Source organism: Falco rusticolus, chromosome 7 (assembly GCF_015220075.1).
Source record: "Falco rusticolus isolate bFalRus1 chromosome 7, bFalRus1.pri, whole genome shotgun sequence".
NCBI lineage: Eukaryota > Metazoa > Chordata > Aves > Falconiformes > Falconidae > Falco > Falco rusticolus.
The window spans coordinates 14190375-14209416 of NC_051193.1; the positions used below are offsets into that span (position 1 = coordinate 14190375).

At 48.5% G+C, this 19042-nt stretch overlaps 2 protein-coding genes and 1 non-coding gene across 16 annotated transcripts in view; all 3 read right to left on the bottom strand.

The window, feature by feature from the left end:
• LOC119151095 overlaps window positions 1–11243 on the bottom strand; it is an 18316-nt gene extending 7073 nt beyond the window's left edge. Inside the window, exons 1-5 of one of the 9 annotated variants that reach the window (XM_037394518.1) lie at window positions 10879–11243; window positions 10160–10311; window positions 6133–6176; window positions 5768–5937; window positions 1636–1765 (exon numbers count right to left, since the gene is read on the bottom strand). In XM_037394518.1, coding sequence (XP_037250415.1) covers window positions 1636–1765; window positions 5768–5937; window positions 6133–6176; window positions 10160–10176 — 361 coding nt within the window. In that variant the 5' untranslated portion in view covers window positions 10177–10311; window positions 10879–11243. The other 8 variants (XM_037394517.1, XM_037394516.1, XR_005105306.1 and 5 more) reach the window with 8 other exon arrangements.
• LOC119151895 lies at window positions 1909–2039 on the bottom strand. Its single transcript, XR_005105598.1, has one exon.
• A 108-nt stretch (window positions 11244–11351) lies between the features above and the next one.
• Window positions 11352–19042, bottom strand: part of PDE8A (phosphodiesterase 8A) — a 157350-nt gene continuing 149659 nt past the window's right edge. For 5 of the 6 annotated variants that reach the window (XM_037394512.1, XM_037394513.1, XM_037394509.1 and 2 more), the window contains 4 exons: window positions 18408–18540; window positions 14542–14706; window positions 13543–13672; window positions 11352–12780 (listed from right to left, as the gene is read on the bottom strand). In XM_037394512.1, the coding sequence (XP_037250409.1) occupies window positions 12674–12780; window positions 13543–13672; window positions 14542–14706; window positions 18408–18540 (535 nt within the window). In that variant the 3' untranslated portion in view covers window positions 11352–12673. The remainder of the gene's footprint in view (window positions 12781–13542; window positions 13673–14541; window positions 14707–18407; window positions 18541–19042) is intronic. The other variant, XM_037394511.1, reaches the window with a different exon arrangement.

Genomic DNA, 19042 nt, shown 5'->3' on the forward strand with positions numbered 1-19042 from the left:
TCTGAACCACCCCACAAAGCCTTTAATGCAGAGACTGCTGGTGAAACCCGACGATTCTGATGAAAGCAGATGTTCGGTTGTGAACAGTCCCACCACGCCCCACCAACAGCGTTCACCTCAAGTGTTTAAACCGTAGCTGTACCTGGTGCCAGGATCAGCCATTCACCTCAGACGACACAAGAACCCAATCTGAAATATTTGCCAACTGCCCCGGGAGCCCCCAGGACTTCACAACCCTGACACGACTGCTGCAAGAACAGATTTTCTGAGCCAAACGTGAGCTGCTTGAACACCCTTGGAATGGGACTCAACGCGTGCCGAACAGCTCCATCATTATGTTGCTACCTTGATCGAACTGTTGGAGAATGCAGGCCCCATGGCTGAGTATGGAGCAGCCCGCTCAACAGAGTATGACTCAGTGGTCATTGCCAGGTTTGGACAGCAAAGGCAGCAACAGAACTACCTGAAAAAAGAACTAATTAGCAGTAATTGGCTGCTAGGTTAAAAACAATACAGGAAATGGATTTGCATGTTTCTGTTTAATAAAAGCTTCACCTGTCAGCAATAACCCAAGCATGTCCTCCCTTAGGTATCACAACCCAGTCACTTAAATATTTATACAGCAAAGGAAATGGCACGAACAACCTGAATTTTTTAAAACCAGCTGTCACTGTGAATTACCTTTATATAAATCCTTTACAGGGATGCCACCACATCCATGACAGGGTCTGTTGATCAGCCCAGTGCAGCGCCCAAGCTGGAAGTTCACATCAACCTCATCTTTCTGTGTAGCTCCACCAGACAGGGGGAAGTGCAGCACATCTGTAAGGCTGCAAGTAAGGGCCAGACCCTCTGCAGAACTGGAAGCTGTGTCTGGCAGTAAAAGGGGAGTCCCCTACTGAAGCTGAAGGGCATTAACAGGTCCAGCGTGGTAGCCCAGAGCACACTTACCACCAGGTGTATTTGGTTTATCTGGAATCCTGGGCATAGAGCTCAACTTGGGAGAACTGTGTTGAGCTGTCAATCCCAGAGGCATTTCTTCGCATTGAGAGGTGTCTCAGATGAAGCAAACCCAGTTCTCATCTCAGGCCTGTCTACAGGAGCTTCGGCTCACTGCTGAACTAGCTCACGTGAAAGGACAACAGTCAGTTAAAAACAAGTTGTCCTTGTCTCTGACAGCGAGTTACGTGCTGCAAGATGCCTTTTTCCTGGTACCTGTTGGCATTCTGTTCCTTTTCACTATGCGCATTTACTGGCGCACAGCAAAACCCATCTTCCGCTAAGGATGGGAGCTCATGTCTAAAGCTCTGGTATCAGCCACCTGAACCCCACAGGCTGCCCTGAATTGCAGCAATGATCCACGCATCCCTGCAGAACTTGCAGCAGCAGGAACTACCAAAGGATGGGACACTTACAGCCACACCTCACCCACCAGCTAGCCGGGGACTTTGCCAGGGCTGCGCAAAGACCCTCGGCCTTAGAAGGAGTTATCTTCAAACGCCTTTAGGGTGAAGCAAAAAAGATCACTTTGAATTTCAGAGTCCCTTCTGTTCCCTGTCGATTTAAAACACCAGTACCCGTTGCTGCCACTGGAGGGCACCACACGAAGCCCTTTCCCAAGGCTGCGCTCCTTACCGGACAGGCTGACACACACCCACCTACGGCCGAACAGCGGCAGCCTCCGAACTGGTTCCCGTAATCCTTCAGCACACCCAGCGGCCCTCCTCACCCGCTCCTGGAGCCAGGAACCAAGAGACCCACGGGCCTGCGAGCAAAAAGGCACAGGTGAGACGGTCAAAACCACAAATACAGCAACAGGCCAGAAGTACTGTTTATAGCGTGTTCAGTTCAAGCCAAACACACCCACCACCTCCTACAAACACCTCGCCCCTCTAACTGCCATTAAAACCTTGTAGGCAGATGAAGTAGGTCCTGACTTTCTCTCACAGGCAGGCCTTGTTCTTCCACCATTTAATTTAGGAGGATAGTATCAGTGGAGTCAATATAGCGTCACTGGCACCACTTTCTTAGTCCTCCACATCCATCTCTGTAAGAAGCGCCTGGGAAGCGTCAGGAACTGACCGTGCCCTCCTAAAGGAGCCCGCAGAGCCTCACCGCCAGCCAGCCCCCTGGCCGGGAAAGCAGTTCCCTGTCACCGCCCTCATACTGAGCTGGATCCCCCCCGCTGCCCCCTCCCGGCTCCCAGCAGTGACCGCTGTGACTCCCAGTAAGCGGGGCCCTCCGCCCGGGGCTCGGCACCGCCCCAGCACAACGCCGGCTGGCGGCTGCGCTCCCCCCGCTGCACCCGTGCGGGCGTGCTCGGCTGCCGGCACACCCCGGGACTCGCCGTCCCGGCCCCAGCTCACTCGAGCCTTTCCCAGCCAGGCACACGTGTCTTAAGCCGCCTTTGTTCCGGCGCCAGCAACACCGAGCCCGCGAACCGCGCCGTAAAATGGCCGCGAGGAGCCGCGCTCTGCCCAGAGGGAGGGCGCTCACCCCGCACCCGGAGCCGAGCAGAGCCCCGGTGCCCACCGCGCCAGAGGGGCCGCACGGCGCGGAGCGCGGCTCGGGCTCCTCCGCGGAAGCAAAACCCGGGCACCCCCCACAGGGCGCTGTCCGCGGGCCCCGGGGCCCGGCAGCGGCCTGCGGCAGCCCCGGCCCCTCGGAGCCCCGCACGGCGGCGGCGGGCCCCGGGCGGCATGGCGGGCCCCGGGCGGCATGGCGGCAGCCGCTGGCACAGGCCCCGCTCCGGCCGCGGGGAGCCCGGGCCCAGGCCCGCTCTGTGCGCACGAGGGCGAGCCCCGCCGCTCGCGGCAGGCCCTTCCGCCGCCCCCCGCGCCACCGCGGGCTCACCTCGTGCCGCCGCCGCTTCCTGCGGGCCGCGCCGCCTCCTGCCGGGGCCGGGCGGGCACCCGCCGCCGGGAGAGGCCGCCCTCCCTCGCTCCGGCAGACGTGACGGCGGGCGGGCGCGGCCCCCGGGCGTGCGGAGCCCAGCCTCGCTTCACCCGGGCGGGGCAGCGGCGTCCCGCCCCCCGCCCGCCCCGCGGGGCACGGCGGCCGCGCCGGCCCGGCCCCGTCTCCGCCGCAGCGGCGCTGCCCACAGGCCCCCGGGCGAGCCCCCCGCGCCGGGCGCGCAGCGGGGTTCCCCCGCGGTGGCTTCAGCCCCGCACCCACCGCCCCTGCAGGCTGGGCCGGGCCGGGCCGAACCCAGCGCCCCTCGCCCCCGGAGGTGTGTGCAGCCAGTCGGGCACGCTCCGGTTCTCTCTCGGTCTCTAACAAACTGGCTTGTGAGGAACGCCGGGGCCGCCCCGCCGCCCTCGGCCCTGTGCTGCTGCCACGCGGACCTGAACGCTGCGGCCAGGCTGCTGCGCTAACCTGTTCGTTGTGCCATCAGAGTCTGACGTATCGCACGGCCTGTGTAGTGAAACACTCGACGAAATGAACATTGACTAGCCCTTGCCATTTATAGTGTGAGTTCATAGAGCTTTCTTGGAGCACAAGACGCAGCAGCCGCCCTGCCTGCCTCCCCTCCTTCAGCGTGGCTCTTCCTGCCTCCAGGAAAGCACCCGGTGCATTTAGCATGGACCTGGGCTTCGGAAGAGCATCGGTATCCTCAGACTTAACTGGTTTCACACCTTACAGGTTGGCCCACCGCCGGCCAGCCCAACTGAAGCCTTACATGCACGTTTGCCCCTTTCTGCTGGCGCGTGGCTGGGAGGGCTCGGCTCTCCGTGAGGCTGCTGCTCGCTCTCCCCTCGGGGCCACAGGGTGCTCCTGCCTTTCGCTGAGCTCCCATCTCCTCGGGGCCTCCCTGGCCAGGGGGACAGGCAGCTGGGCTTCAGTGATAACTTTTTATTCTTGCACAAGGCAAAGAAACATCCAGAGGTAAAAAGCAGTAGCCATAAACCACCTCTTCAGCCTCTGTCTTCTGGAGGTAACAAGCTCGGCTTGGCCTCAGCAGAAGACTCAGACTTCTCTTCCCAGCAAAGCAAACACTTTGCCTCCCGCCCTTGAAACGGCTTCTCAAAGAGCAGTCTCTCATCAAAGCCTTTCTCAAACCCGGGCTAACTACTGTTTGTGCTATCATTAACTGCAGACAATTTGGGAAGGGGAGGTAGGGGGCTTTGATTCCTCTGACATGAAAGCTTGAAAGAAGAGAAAGAAGTCACAGTGTTGACCCGTGATGCCGTGGCATACAGATAAAAGCCTTGCTGTCGTGTTTGCCTGCACAGCCTCACTGTGCCTTCAACGGCCAGGCCCTGGGGCAGCTCCAGTGTGATCTGTGAACTGCAGCTTTCCCCCTCGGGTCCCACAGAGCACAACCTTTCCTCTTCTCCAACACTCCACAAAGGCAGGGAGAAAAAATCACATCGCTTCCCATACATGGAAGCACATGGTCTATGGTCATGATTTATTAAGGCCAAAATGTCTGAGTGCGCCTAAAGAGATCGGATCGCTTGTATTGACGCACCAGAAAGGACACTTAAGAAGCAGCCTGACTTCCTCATAGCCTGTCAGACATAAAAGAAAACCTTTGGTTTTGGTGGAGAATTTCAAATTCAGCAGCAGCACTGTTAAAACCTATTCTCTTGCTTTGCATTCCTCTGTGCATTAACCGTAGAGTTAATACAGGCTCTGGAAAAGAGTTAAGTAAGCCGAAAGGTCAAAGGATAGACAGCCAAAAAACCAAATTCAAAGACCTGTTTAAATTAGGAATTGAAGAGCAACCATCGGCTTTTAGGCTGCATGGTGCCCTCTCAGTCCCTTGGTGGCTTTCTGCACGTTGGCAGTGCCCTTGGCGGGCACTGGGTCAGCTCAGTTGCAAAGCTGAGGGGCAGGCCTGTGCGGGGGGGCTCTCTGTGCTTACAGCACTAGTATCAAACTTGAGAAAATCTAAAGTTCAGGGAGCAGCTGATCATAAGAGGTGCGAATGGGTCTGAACTTCGCTCAGCCACAGCACCTGGCATTTCAGGTACAGACTACAATAATGTGACCATGTATTTGCAACCAGTCTCGGGGCTGACTGCCTTCAGAAAGCCAAAATGATCTAAGAGGTGCATCCATGGGGCAATGAAAGTGAAGTATAACTTCATCAAAATCAACGCGTTGGGAAGGCTTTTGACTTGTAAGTCCTGAGGTGGGACTACTGGTGGGCAGATGTTTCTCTGTGGGATGCTAAAATGGAAAAAAAGGACCCCAAAGTCCCTTTTTTCAGACCACCTTCTAGAAACACTGTTGACTCTTGTTACAACAAAGCAACACAAATACCACTTTGCTAATACATACTGAGCCAGACTTAAACATGTCACTAATATTTACTTAACAAATACTGTTAGGTATGTAGTCTGATGTGGTTCAAAGAACACTTGTTTATTTAAAACAGCTTATTTTAAAACAAGGCTTTTTCTTTTCTTTCTTTTTTTTGTTCCTGGCACGATAGAGCAGCTAAAATTTTCTGCTTTCTGACCTTGGCTTGTCAGAGATTTGTTTTAACAGGGGACAGCATATTTGCTGCCTGCCAGCACCGATTTTCAGGGGTTGGGAGAGGCTGCTCACTTTTAGGGCTTGCTTATGGTGAGGAGAATTTCTGCTCTCTTGATGTCCTGGAAACTGTCTATTCATGCGGCTGGAGCATTTCTCCCTAACTCCCAAAGGCTGTGCCTGATGTTATGCATGGCAGGCCCAGCCCAGCCCCGGCGGGGTGGCTGGGCACCTTGCCTGTTTCTTGGCACTTACATTCACGCTATACCATTGCAGTCTTACTTACGGTAAAGAGCGTCTGAAACAGCCGGTACCGCCCGCTGCTGGGGACGGGCGCTGGGACTGCCACGTGCGCACGCCAGTGGCATTCGGCACTCCCGCGAGTCTCGCTGAGGTCAGGACAAAGTGGGGAGGGAGGATGGATTTCTGGCTTCTCAGGAGCTCTGACCAGTATCTCTGTAAAGCCGCAGTGACAAACTGTTACGAAAGCGCCTGCTTTCTCAGCTGCTCTTCCCACTGCTTTTGCACGTCAGCGTGGCTCAGCGCAGAGCCCTCAGCAGCAGCCCGGCAGCCCCCAGGACTAGGCCAGGGCTTGCCGTGGGGTGGATGCTGACAAGCCACTCTGCTTCCCTGCAACTTGTTTTTACCCACCTGCAAAAGGGCTCTGCGGGTCTTCTTGTAAAGCACTTCGGGATCTGTAATGGAAAAAAATTCAATTCTGTAAAGAAAAACACTACGCGCAAAGTAACATCTCGTTTTTTTAGGGAAAAGAGGACAGTTCTCGTTGGAGGTGGCAAAGCGATATTCCTTACACATTCCACACTGCGAATACCAATGGAATCTCATCAAACATACCCCATTTCGTCTCTAGGCTAAAGAGAACAAATAAGGAGCCTATACCCCCTCCCAGGGAGCTGCAGGATCACTGGGACGACGTCATTCTTGGTTATAAAACACGCTGCATGCTGAACTTGGCACTCGGCAGGCTCAGGTTGAGCTCAGAGCCAATGTAATGAACTCTGGGGAGGGATTGCCGTCAGATGCCACTTCAGAATATTAAAAGGCAGGCAGGACCAACTTCTCACTTGAATAATTACATAGTGGCTAAACTCCTCCTTTCATTTCGAAATCAGGCAATCACCTTTTTCGCTTTCTCTCTAACATCATGTGCGTTGCTGTGCTATTTCACTACCTCAAGAGAAATTTATGCGATTAAAGGATGAAGTAACTGCTGTTAATTACCACGGGCTGAACTAAGATTAGCTTTAGCTCTAGCAATGACTCTTGCCACTCGAGGGGGGGAGCAAGCAAACCAAAAAAAGATTCAAATTTCAACAAGTGTCCACAGCTGCTTGTATTTGCTACCACATCCTCACAGGCAGAGGTACATGCAGTCTGCACGTGGGAGTACAATACAAAAGACGCAGCACACATACTCACAGCGCATGCAGTAGCTATGGAGTGCTCACAAGCTGTTTTAGTTAACTATGTTTGTATTCTTCTTCTGCCTGTGGATACCAGTGTAAGGCTTTCAGCCAATATAAGGTGTTTTTCCAGGCTCACTTTAACCACTTCACCTGTAGTAAAAGCTGTTGTAAGCAGCAAGAGTCAGTGTGAGAGGCAGGAGTTAGTACCAGCATTATGGCTGCGTGTTTGAGCAGGGTCCACAGCCAGTGGAAGTCAAGGGAAGGACTCAGCAAATGGGATCAGAAGAAAAATGGAAGACAGAGAAGCTGAGAGGGAAAAAGTGGAAAATCAGAGGACTCTTTCCTGACCTGAGAAAGACTTACCGTTAAATCACAGGCAGAGCTTGGAGGTCCAGGACTTCAAAGGTGTTTTGAAGCCTCAAACCCATTTTTGCTTAGTGGCCCTGGGTCCTCTGGCCTTCTCTAACTCAGTTGCCTTACTTGTTGAAGAGGATGTCAACACATAGCTTCACAGGGTTTGCAAAGCTAAATTCACTGAGGTTTGCATGGGAAGTGTGGGAAGAGATTCTTAAAGATGTTAAACTGTTAAACACGGGGGACAAAAAAAAGGAAAACATGAGACGCTTTGCCTAGTAACATTCAAAGCAGGCACCGAGAGAAAGCATCCAGCGGAGTTACAACACAGAAGTCCTTTCCCCTGCCTTGAGCTGTAGCTTCAGCAGAACAAAAAACAGCTGAAGCATCTGGACATCCCCTTTGTTCTGAACCAGCAGTACAGGCTGCACAGGGACATGGCAGTAATTTAAAAGCTCATTTTCTGCATCCAAACATCATGTCAGGATGAAATGCAATCCATCCTGCTATCATTTAACGAGCACCCCTGGCACCACTGTACCTTGGAGGCATGATGTCACACGTCAGCAGAGAGATTATTTGTTTTGAAGCTTGTGAATAGCTCCGAGACTTCATCTCAAAGTGCTCCACGCAGAGTCATGACTCAAACCCTCCTGGTCTCACGGAAGGGCACAACTGACTACAGTTTCCCTGTGCTGTTTCTGAGCATTCTGTAAGGGATTAGTAGATATTTATTATCCTTTCTTCTCTTTTATGTAGGAATGACTTTGTCATTCCTTCAGTTCCTTCGTGTTCATGACAATTTTCTTAAGTGTCATATCAATGATGCCTCTACTGAGACAAGCAGAGACAGCCACAGCAAAAAGCGCTGCAACAAAACCCAAGGCATTCATTCCGTTTCAGGTGATTTTTAATTTATAGATAGCTATTGGGAAAATCATAGCATGAAACTTGTCTTCCAACCAGGGACAAGGTAGCTGTGCACAGCACCTGTCTGGCTTCTCCTTTTGTAAGAATAAGCATTTATTACTCAGGATTTTATACCTATCCCTTGAAGGGACCAAGATACTCATCCAGGGCAATTTGCTGAGGAGCCAACACTTTTTTTTTACCAGATCATAATAGTTCAGACTCACCTGGAAGCAACTAAAGGGATACCCATGTTTAGCAGCAGTATTACCTGATTGAAAATACGCAGCATGGAAAATAGAGCCAATCATTCCGAGTGGGTCATTTAATGCTGAATTGCTGAACTTTATTCCGTTTTAGAACACAAAGCTTTAAGATTAAAACCCTGGAGGTGCATAAAGGACTTCTCCTTCATCACGTCTACGATGGAATTCGCTCTTGTATTAGCATTAAAGCAAGAATAAATGAAAAGTGCAACACTGTATAAGACTGGCAGCCTGCCTGAATTTGGGAACAACTTCAATCATGCTCTTTCAGTTTATTCCAGTGTTCTCCTTTCCATGGTGGGAAACCATCAGTAAAGCCATGGTTTCTGTCCCAAGCAGGGACCCATCACTGAATGACAGCTCAAAAAGCATGGGAAGAGATACTAAATGGGAAAGGGTTCAGAGCACAGGCAATGTGATGAAGAAAGGAAGGGGCAAGAAAGGAAGGGGCTCTGGAATGGCTGAAGAATTTGCAGTGGGGTCCTGGAGCAATGAGTACCCCATGAGAGCTATTACTGCTGCACAGCAAGGCCCTTCCTGCTGCGTGCGCAGCAGCCTGGAATCGCCCCCGCTGAACCTGCACAGCCTCCCGCTGCACAGGCGGCTTCAGAAGTGTAGCTTGAGAGGGAAGCTCAGTGGGAAGAGATCTCAGGTGAGGATCAGGCATGCTGGTTCCAGACTTTAATTAGAATCTGTCCCTGGCAACAGCGAAATTTAGATGGACAACAGAGTGAACGGAGCTGCAGTCAGTGGTTGCAAATCAGTGTTTTATGTTAAGTGAAATTATCATACACCGATACGGACATAAATCTGGCTGACACAGAGGATTGATTAGCACAGCTCTACACTCCAAGTAATGGCATTAAAGATGCAGCATGAATTTCAGGGAATTAATCATATTGATCACATCTTTTCAATGATGATGCATCAGGCATTTTTATAGCAGATAAAATTAACTGCTTTTACCATTCAGTAATATAACCCAGAATATTAACTATGCTTTTATGAAGAAATATTTTTTCCTGACCAGTTCTGTTTAATATCTTTATCGACGATGTGGATGAGGGGACAGAATGCAACCTCAGCGCGCTGCAGATGGCCCCGAGCTGGGGGCCAAGGAGGCCAGCAGCGCCTGGCTCGTGTCAGACACAGCGTGGCCAGCGGGGCCGGGGCAGTGACCGTCCCCCTGCGCTGGGCACTGGTGCGGCCGCCCCTCGAATCCTGGGGTCAGCGCTCGGCCCTCACTGCAGGGGGGACACTGAGGGGCTGCAGCGTGTCCAGAGCCGGGCAGGGGCTGGGGAAGGGGCTGGGGCACAAGAACCATGGGGAGCGGCTGGGGGGCTGGGGGGGGTCAGCCTGGAGAGGAGGGGGCTCAGGGGGGATCTCATCGCTCCCCACAGCTGCTGCAAGGGGCTGCAGCGAGGGGGGTCGGTCTCTTCTCCCAGGTCACAAGTGACAGGACAAGAGGAACCGGCCTCAAGTTGCACCAGGGGAGGCTTAGATTGGAGATTAGGAAAAATGTCTTCGCTGGAAGGGTGGTCAGGCACTGGCACAGGCTGCCCAGGGGTGAGGTGGAGTCACCGTCCCTGCAGGTATTTAGAAGCTGCGTCGATGTGGCACTTAGGGACATGGTTTCGTGGTGGACTTGGCTGTGCCAGGTTAACAGTAGGACTCAAGGATCTTAATGGTCTTTTCCAACCTGAACGATTCTATGATTTTTACCCTCTTCCTGCAGACATTCTCTGGGTCCACACGCTGTTAATTTTCCTCTCCTGTCCTCACTGCAGCAGACATGTGGAGAACGTATCGATGGTGTGATGCAGCTTGCCCCTGATGGAGCCAGAGTAGTTTTTCCTTGAACTGGGCACAGGAGCCTGCAATAGAAGAGATTAACACCATGCGGCAAATTACAGCTGATTACAATAGGTGCATGTATAGGGAAACACAGTGCAATATTGCCAGGAAAACAACATATCTGGCAGCCAACCCTGCCTCTCCTTGCATATTCCCTTCAAAAATAGGATACTTGTTTTTTTCAGCCTTCAATGGAAATAGATCTGCGCCTTCAGGATCAGATGTAGAACCCCTGGGAGACTGACAAGGACCCCATGCCCTCTGTCCTACTACTGTCGGTGAGACAGTGGCGTGGTCTGGCTGCTCCGAGGCAGGGTCTGAGCCCCACCAGCTCAGGCAAGATACACACATTGATGAACTAAAGGAAGTTACAACAGGGAATTCCCTGCCCCGGCAGCCCATAACCCAAATTCAGCCTAGGAACGGAGAGCACACCTGCAGGGGTAAGGGCAGCACCGGCAGAAAGGCATGACACAAACATGAACAGCAGGCGGCCACAAATGGTGGTGGCCCATGAGCCTCATTGGAGATGAAGGAGAAACACAGAAACTGGCAGCGCCTGGGGAGGCCGCCTGTTCCTTTCTTACCTGCTTTAAGGCTCCTGCTGCTGTAGTCCCCGAACTGCTCCATCAGCCAGCTCCTCCCTGTCTCTGCTTCTTCAGGAACGGTTCAAAACGTCTCTGAAGTCAACTGCCTCTGCACTGACAAGGGTCAGCAATTCTTTCAGTGCTTCTGGCGTGCCTTTCTGCCTGCCGGGAAGGCTGACTGGATACTCTGCCGGTCCGTCAGTGGAATACAGCCTGGCGCTGCTTTCGGCTGTGAAGAGACTTGTCCAAGGGCACACAACGGTTTGATGGACTTGCCAAGGGGAGGCCACAAGCACAGGGGGTTGCCAGCCATAACCACCTCTCATCACCCTCATGCCAGTCCAACCCTTCCACCTCTTCCTTTTTATCAGACAGCAAGTATCTTAGTTATTTTCAAAAGATTTTCACGTATCTGTTAAGTCTGCAAACTACAAAGTAAATAGACATTTCAAATGAAATGGCTAGGACGCTTCTTAAAATATACATTTTATTATTTTCTGGTGTTTGCTATGAAGGTTTCATTCAAATTGTGAAGGTACACAGCCTTTACAAACTTCTCGAGTTAAAGGTTTTTGTTGGTGGTTTTATGTTCTGTTTCTTTCATGGCAGAGGAAAATACATAGGCTATAAAATGTTGAAATTCATTAGATGTTTAGTATTACCTCCTCATATATGCTGTGGAATGCTTTGTAGAAATACTATATAAAATAAGGCAGACTTTGACATGGAATTCAGTCATAAAATTTCATGGGAGAAAACAACAAGTTCCAACATATTATTATTTTTGCAGCCAAGGGAAGATCAGGTGGTCGTCACTGGTTTGTGGGAGAACCACTGCAGTTCTGGTGCTCAGACAGTATACATTTCTTGTTTATTCTACTATTCTCAAGTGAGACCTTTTCAATAAAACTTATTTTAATTAACATAAATCAGACAATATTTAAACATACACATCTATCCTTACAGTGCAATAAAAATGTATCATTGTATAGTATTTTGTATTTGCATTATGAAAATAAAAGGTCTGTACATCAATTAAATGTATATTAATGAGTATGAATCATGTAAATTTATAATGCATCTAAAGTTGGCTTTGGCTTTTAAGTATTTATAAATTCATAGAAAATATTGAACATCTAACAAAATAAATAAACCATAACATTTTAATCATAGATGCTAACGATCAACCTCAAAAATTCTTGTGTTATTTTTTACATTTGCTACTAAATTTCTTAAAGAGAACTCACTTTCAGTAGTGCTCAGAAGTGAATGATTGCACCTTCTGTGATGTGAAAAAATACAGTACATCTATTTCTCATAGATCAAAAATTCTTTCATAGACAGTTGCATTTGAAATGTCTGATTGTTCTACGTAACTGTCTTAAGTGCTTATAAAAAGCATGTAGCTTTCTCAGAAAAGCTGTGAGTCTCTATTAATAGATAGACAATCTTCTAGTGAATGTCCTTTTTATGAGGATTCTTCAGGGTCTCCCAGCTTCACATACTGGTATGAAGATATCGCAAGAATATGTTGATTAATAAACCCTCTGCAGTACAAGTACTGTAGCAATCCAGTGTAATTCCACTTGGGCTTATTTCATTGGAGTCCACACATGGTAGTTTGTGGAAGTCAACTGCTCACCTCACGTTCACATGAATTCAAAAGCTCCCCAAGCGCATGGGCTAGCCTTACTGTAATACTGAAGAGACCAAAACAAATCTGAAATCATATGAATAAAAGTGATCTTGAATAAATACGCATCTGGTTAGTAAATTACACACCATGGTCTAACTGCTATTCTGGTGGTGGTCGAAGGCCCCGCAGACTCCTTCCATCTAGTCCTTTCCAGTATTTAATGTTATTATTCAGATGCTCCATCAAATTTGGCAGGTCTGCAAATTCTAGGGAAGAAAGGGCAAAATGTATTTAGTTTATAGAATTGAAACAGTCACATGATTCTGTCTGCTTGAATATCACTTGAAATGTCTGGGCAACTGTGTTAAGTAGGAAAGCTGAAATCTGTCGTACTGGTACTTGAAATGGTTTTGGCTGCACAGCTCTCGTCACCCAGGCATCACTCGGGCTGCTGAGAACAGTTCTGTAAGTTTACTTAATACCGGCATTGCAAGTCCCAGCAAAGGGACCAGTTTTCCAGGAGGGGCATAGCGAACTATGCATGCAATTATTCTACTTCATCAAATCTCAGTCACATGCCACGATCTAGCGTTCAGGAGAGTCACATTTCTGACCACTTTTATCACGAAGGCAGCACTTGGAAGGAAACAGGTGCTCCCCCAAGCAGTTTCCAGATGGAAGAAATTTGTCCTGAAGCATAACTGATAGCAACATGGACAAAATGACTGTGCCCAAAGTGCTGTCAAGGAGAATATGTTCTGTTCTCCATTTATAGAAAAGCAAGTTTAAAACAAAGAAAGTTAAACATTGCCCGAATCTAGTATATTAAAGAGAAGCCATGAGAATGGCTTATAGCAGTATCAAAATACTTCTAAGCAATAATGAAGTTATTAAGCTTACTTAAACTGCAGAAATCTTCCCTCTTCTCCTCGTTCTTTAGGAGCCATAAGAAAGCAATTTTAGATCAAAGTAGTTTCAAATGTTCACAAAACAGTTATTGTCAGGAAATACAGCAGAGTTTTACTTACCATCCCAGGCATGAAACATATCAATAATGAAGTAATCAATGAATGATAATTGGGATTTGGGGATGCTGCAAGTATTTCTGTCAAAAACTGGCATCACAACAGGTAAACCTTGCCGCCTCTCTTCATCAGTCTGCAAAAGACACTCTTGTGATTATTCGTCTAAGACACATTCTGTTAATGGTCTTTTTCAGCAGCAGATTGTTTGGCACTGACTAGAGCATGCAACTGCTAAATAAACAGAGGAACCTGAATAAATCTGAAGCAGCAGCAATTTTATGTAGGTTTCAGCGAAACAGCAGGCTCATAGTGCCTTCCAGTGTTTCCCACAAAGTGATACATTTACCTGGGGCATCTACACACAAAGCTGACCCTAGGTAAGTTCACACGTTACTAATTAAGTTATGGCTGCTTCAGAGCTAAAAGGTGCTCAGCCATTTTCAGCCTCTGACGGAAGCGACAATCTGTACAACTCAGAGATGGCAAAACATCTTTTTTACCCTCTTTTCTGCCCCTGGATGTACCAAGTCCCAGTTGCAGTATTTGGTCCATCATCTCTAGTAGCGACTCCGCCCTCTCCTTTTCCCCACCTTCCTAAACCCTTTCTTCAGCACAGTGCGTTTACATCTTACAGCATTCCTCGGAGTGCCCTTCCCACGCTAACACCAGGACCTGATGACCCTGTCCTTGAGGCACAGCCAGCACGTGGGTACACAGAAGGCACCTTTGCCTCTTGTGATGGGAATGCATCTGCAGGCAAAACTCAAAAAGCCCAGCTCCAAGGTGACCAACTTGAAAGCTTGACTTTTTCAAAAACTGCACTGTAGAACTTGTGTTGGCATCATCGAAATATAGAAATATCCCATCACCGAAAAATAGAAAAGCTGTTATTTTCCACACTATGTAATGCAGCCTTAGATCTTCTGGGACACTGGCAGTACCTGCACCCTTCTCTTCCCTGTTAAAGAGAGAGATGCTCACCTGGAATTTCAGCAGCCTTACCTGCGCAAAGTACTCCTCAGAGATGCGTCCAGCCCACTCTATGCACTGTTCTATGGGTCTGCATGGATTGGAAATGTCAGCACACTTTATCAACATGCGTTTGATAAGGATACGGTTTTCAGGAGACCCGAGAACAGTTTTGATTGACTCTCCATCACCATTATTCTGTAACATTTAAGAATTCAAAACAATCCATTAGCAAGGTCTCTGTGCACTTACTCAAAGGCTTTGTGCCTTGGGAATGCTTTCAGCAGATCCTAGAGGGATCAGTCCCGCTACTGGCTACCATATTTGATGTCCAACCACATTTATAGGGGGATTACGAATGTTACCCACAGCTCTGAACTAGCACCGAACTCCCATTTCTGGATTCAGTCACTGTCTTTGTGACAGATATCTTGGGCATCTTTGGGCAAGTCATTTAATCCCTCTGTACCTTGCCTGTCTCCTTAAAAGTGTGGAGACGATCCATTCATCGCTACACACATAGTGATGTGCACTGTGTAGGCAAAAAAATGTAATTCTCTGCTGAAATCCAAGGATTAACGGAGCCGCTAGAGTGGAATAGCTGTCTAAATAAAAGGGCTGGCCAGAGATGCACGGCCATCCTCCACATGCAAACCTCATCAGTGCGAGTATCAATCCTTCTGACAGCGCTGCTACTGTTAGGAGAGTCAGGTCCCACACTGCCTCCCAGGCATGCTCCTCATTCCTTTCCGCTGGACCCATGTTAGCCCACCAGTCTCTGGCCTGACTGGGAATTTTGCTTTCTGAGAGTTTATCAGTATTAAAGCAATATGTTAGAAACATGCTTCCGAACAGCCTCATCTCTCCTCTGCAAGCCTAGGAAAGTTTTCAGCCCACACAGAGCTTATATTTGGCTCCCAGGCTGCACATACAAGCACGTCAATGGTACTCTATATTTGGAGCCAGCATACAGCTAATATGAGTAAAGGCCCCGATGATCCAGATCAGAAGCTATTTTCTGTGGATTTCTGATGAAGTAAGTTTCCAAAGGACAGAGATTGAGGACTAAACTATCTTAAAGAATTACCTGTAAATACAGCATCATTGCTTGACTCTTTAGGGATGGGTCGGTACACAAATTTACACCACCATCTACTTAGAATATAAGCTCTTTGGAACTAGACTTCTCTGGCACCTAATGAGGTTTCGCTCTATAGCCAGAGCAGTGGAGAACTAACAGTCACCATAATGATAATGACAATAATGTGCCACCAGTTCCTGCAGTATTTTGTACGAAGACAGAGATACAAAGCAGCAGAAACATTCTGACCTTTTATTAGGGCATAGTTTTCAGAAGAAAGTTCTTCCCAAAGGAAGAAACTGACAATAATTAAAAAAATTGTAATTTGGTAGCATACTGGCTCAGAAACACCAGCTCTGCCATTCTCTCCAAAATGAGACTCCCAAACCAATTCTTCTTTTCCCTCATTTTTAGATGTGTGGCAGGGAAAATACAGAGGAAAACTGAGGTGCATATATCTCCAAATGCATGGCAAAATTACGTAAAAGAAAGCCAGAACAAAGTGATGGAAGCTCCAGAAACACAAGCATGGAAATTAAGCATGCAAAATTATTAGAGATCATTCAGTTAAGGACACTAAGAATAGCCCAGTAGGTAAACCACCAGGAACCAAGAGAGGATGTTCGCTTCTGTGATCTGTTCAAACCAAGGGCACAGTTCTACTTGCTGGATGCAGATGTCTTGGGAATAACATATGCTAACTGTGCTTAGTCCTAGCATCCTGCTCAGAGTGCAGAGGTGTCTCTGCATGTCAGATGGTGGCTTCCTGTCATAGGCTTAGGTGACATCATGAAGGGAAATGGGAGGATAAAGGATGCTGAAGCTGGAAAGGATTTTTTTCAGTTTATGAAACAAAAGAAGAAAGGAAACAAACAGACCAGCTTCTCAGCATGGCTCTTTGAACAAATATGTATAAAAATAATAAATATAAAAAAAATAAGTGGAGCTGTCCCATTTGGAACACACGGTTGGCAGCTCAGCCTGCAAACACTACACTGAGTCACCCGTCATGACTGGAAACCAGGCCAGGAAACACACACTGCCGCTGCAACCAGAGATACAACCAGGCTCGAGAGAGGATCTGCCAGTGTTGTTTTGCCAGTGACTGAACAGTAAATGACTTGGTTTACCCACTCACACATCACAGACCTTTTAATAGGAACCTGCTGAACTGAGGAACTCCTAACCAAAAGAAGGGAACCATTTTCTTGTTTTCAATAAAAATTATACAGCCCTTGTCTTTCTTCCCATCCTTGGGCAGAATTTGCTGTGAATCGCAAATGCCTCGTGGGGCAGATTATTTCCCTGCAGCCACAGGGGCTCAAGGCCAGAACTAAACTTTTGTTTCATTTCTGTATGTCACTGTTTTTGTTTTTACTGTTTGACTGTACAGGTCCAAGCCCCATTCTTCAGCACCAACTGCTGTTCAGTTCTCCATAACAGACAAGAAGAGGAGTTTGGCTCTTTGGATGGATGCTGCTGCTCAAAAAATTGCTGCATTCCAATTCTTGGGGCTGGGAAGAGGGGCTCTGCGCACCGAGCCAGGACAGTACAGAGCCCTCCAACAGGACCAGGTGTCCTAGAGTTACACGCTCCACAAGGCCAGCTGGTGCGGTGCACTACACCCAGCAGCAGCAGCTCCCTTGTTCTCCTCCATGCGTCTTCCTCTCCTACACTGAATGCTGCCACGCTCACCCACAGAGGCTGCCTGACTAAGGACTTAACAGCCTTTCTCCTGTAGTCAGCAAAACCAGTATCCTACTGGGACTTTGGCTTCACATTCCCATAGTTCTCATTAGCATCACTGGGTGCCAAGAACAAAGCTCATTCTAGCCTATACTCCTGTAGACAAAGGTACTCTTCTCCATTTAAGCTCCAGTCTGCTTCAGATGGGTGGAGCAACAGGACCTGTTACTCTCCCACTCTGAGAAAATAAAAACACTGCCCTCCCCCAGTACACACAACGGTCATAAATGTGGCTTTCTAAAAAACACGGTGAGAAAACACAGAAAACCATTACAGCTCCTACAGGACGTTGCCACCAATGCAAACTTTATTATAACCATTTCTGAAAATCTCTTTGCAAACAATCATTCCGACAAAATTATACAGTACTCTTACTGGCAAGAAAACTGCTGGTTGAAGCTGTTATTGAAACTGGTGTGGTTTTTCAGAATGAGTTCCTAAAAGGCAATTTCATTTGTCCACGGGGTTCCAGATGGCTATTGATTATGCCTATCTGATACATAATGCCACCATCATCTATTTTAAAGATTAAAAAAGAAAGTAGACAGAAAAGCCGTGAACGCTGCCAGGAAGCGCTGAAGGCTGAGGGCCCTCACTTCCAGAGAACGCACCATATGGCAGCCAATATACCGGCCCTTATGGTGCACCACCAGCGGTTCCCGTTGTCAGCGAGGGAGCGATTCAGCTTCTGCTCTGAGGCAAGTCTTGGCTCCTTTGCAGAAACAGCCAACAACAATGCCAAGACTTGCCAGCAGTACTCTCGCCATGGGAGTGACTGGGTTCATCAAAGTGGCACTTTTAACAGGAAAAACATACAGCCCAAGGTTCTGGTCCCAAGTATGACACCGTAGCACTGCAATGTTAACAGATCTAAGTGAGCCCCGCTCACCCTCAAAACATGTGATGACCACGTTAAGCAGAAGGGCATTCAAACCCAGAGGTGAAAGACACACTTCTAGGCTTTCTCCACATTTCTGATGAACTTTCTCAGAGCACCATGAGGGATTTCCTACTGCCAAGGGTTCCCAGTCCCTACCTAGTCATTTTAAGGAGGACTTGCAGTGTGGCTTACCCCATTTTCTTCTAGCGCTGCCAAGGGTTTATTAATGCTGTTGACAAACTTGTTGACATGCTCAAAGTGCTTTGTCATTTCTGTTGCTAAGACCATGTCAATAATGACTTGGCGAAGGGTTCGATACTCATTCCTGTTTAAAGAAGGAAACAATTAAGAATGCTGGCTGGTTCACAAAGCGCTGCTTGCTAAAACAAGTCTAACAAAAACACTACAGACCATTCCTGTTGAAGAGAGGTGCTGGGGAAGAAAGAACAGTAACAAAGGCATCTGCGCTGGATGAAGTACTCTTTGGTGTGCACGGACATACGTGCTAGAGGCATGACTGGGTCTCCAGGAGAAACAGTGCAAGAGCTGGGCAGAGGCAGCGGCCCCAGCTACTCAGGAGGGCTGCCGGGACACACCACAGCGGTGCGTACCCAGGGCTTTTAGCACAGACGCTCAGCAGCGGCTCATGCTCCAGCCAAGTTTTCAGCAATACTTTTCTGCTGTATCTTGAGAGAGCCAAGGCAATGGTCACATCCTCACCTTAAATGCCTTTCTAGGGCTGGAAGAAGAACAACAGATCCTTCGCTATCCTTCCTGTTGCAACAAAGCATTTAGTTTGTGACTGATGCTCTGTGGCTCTTTCTATC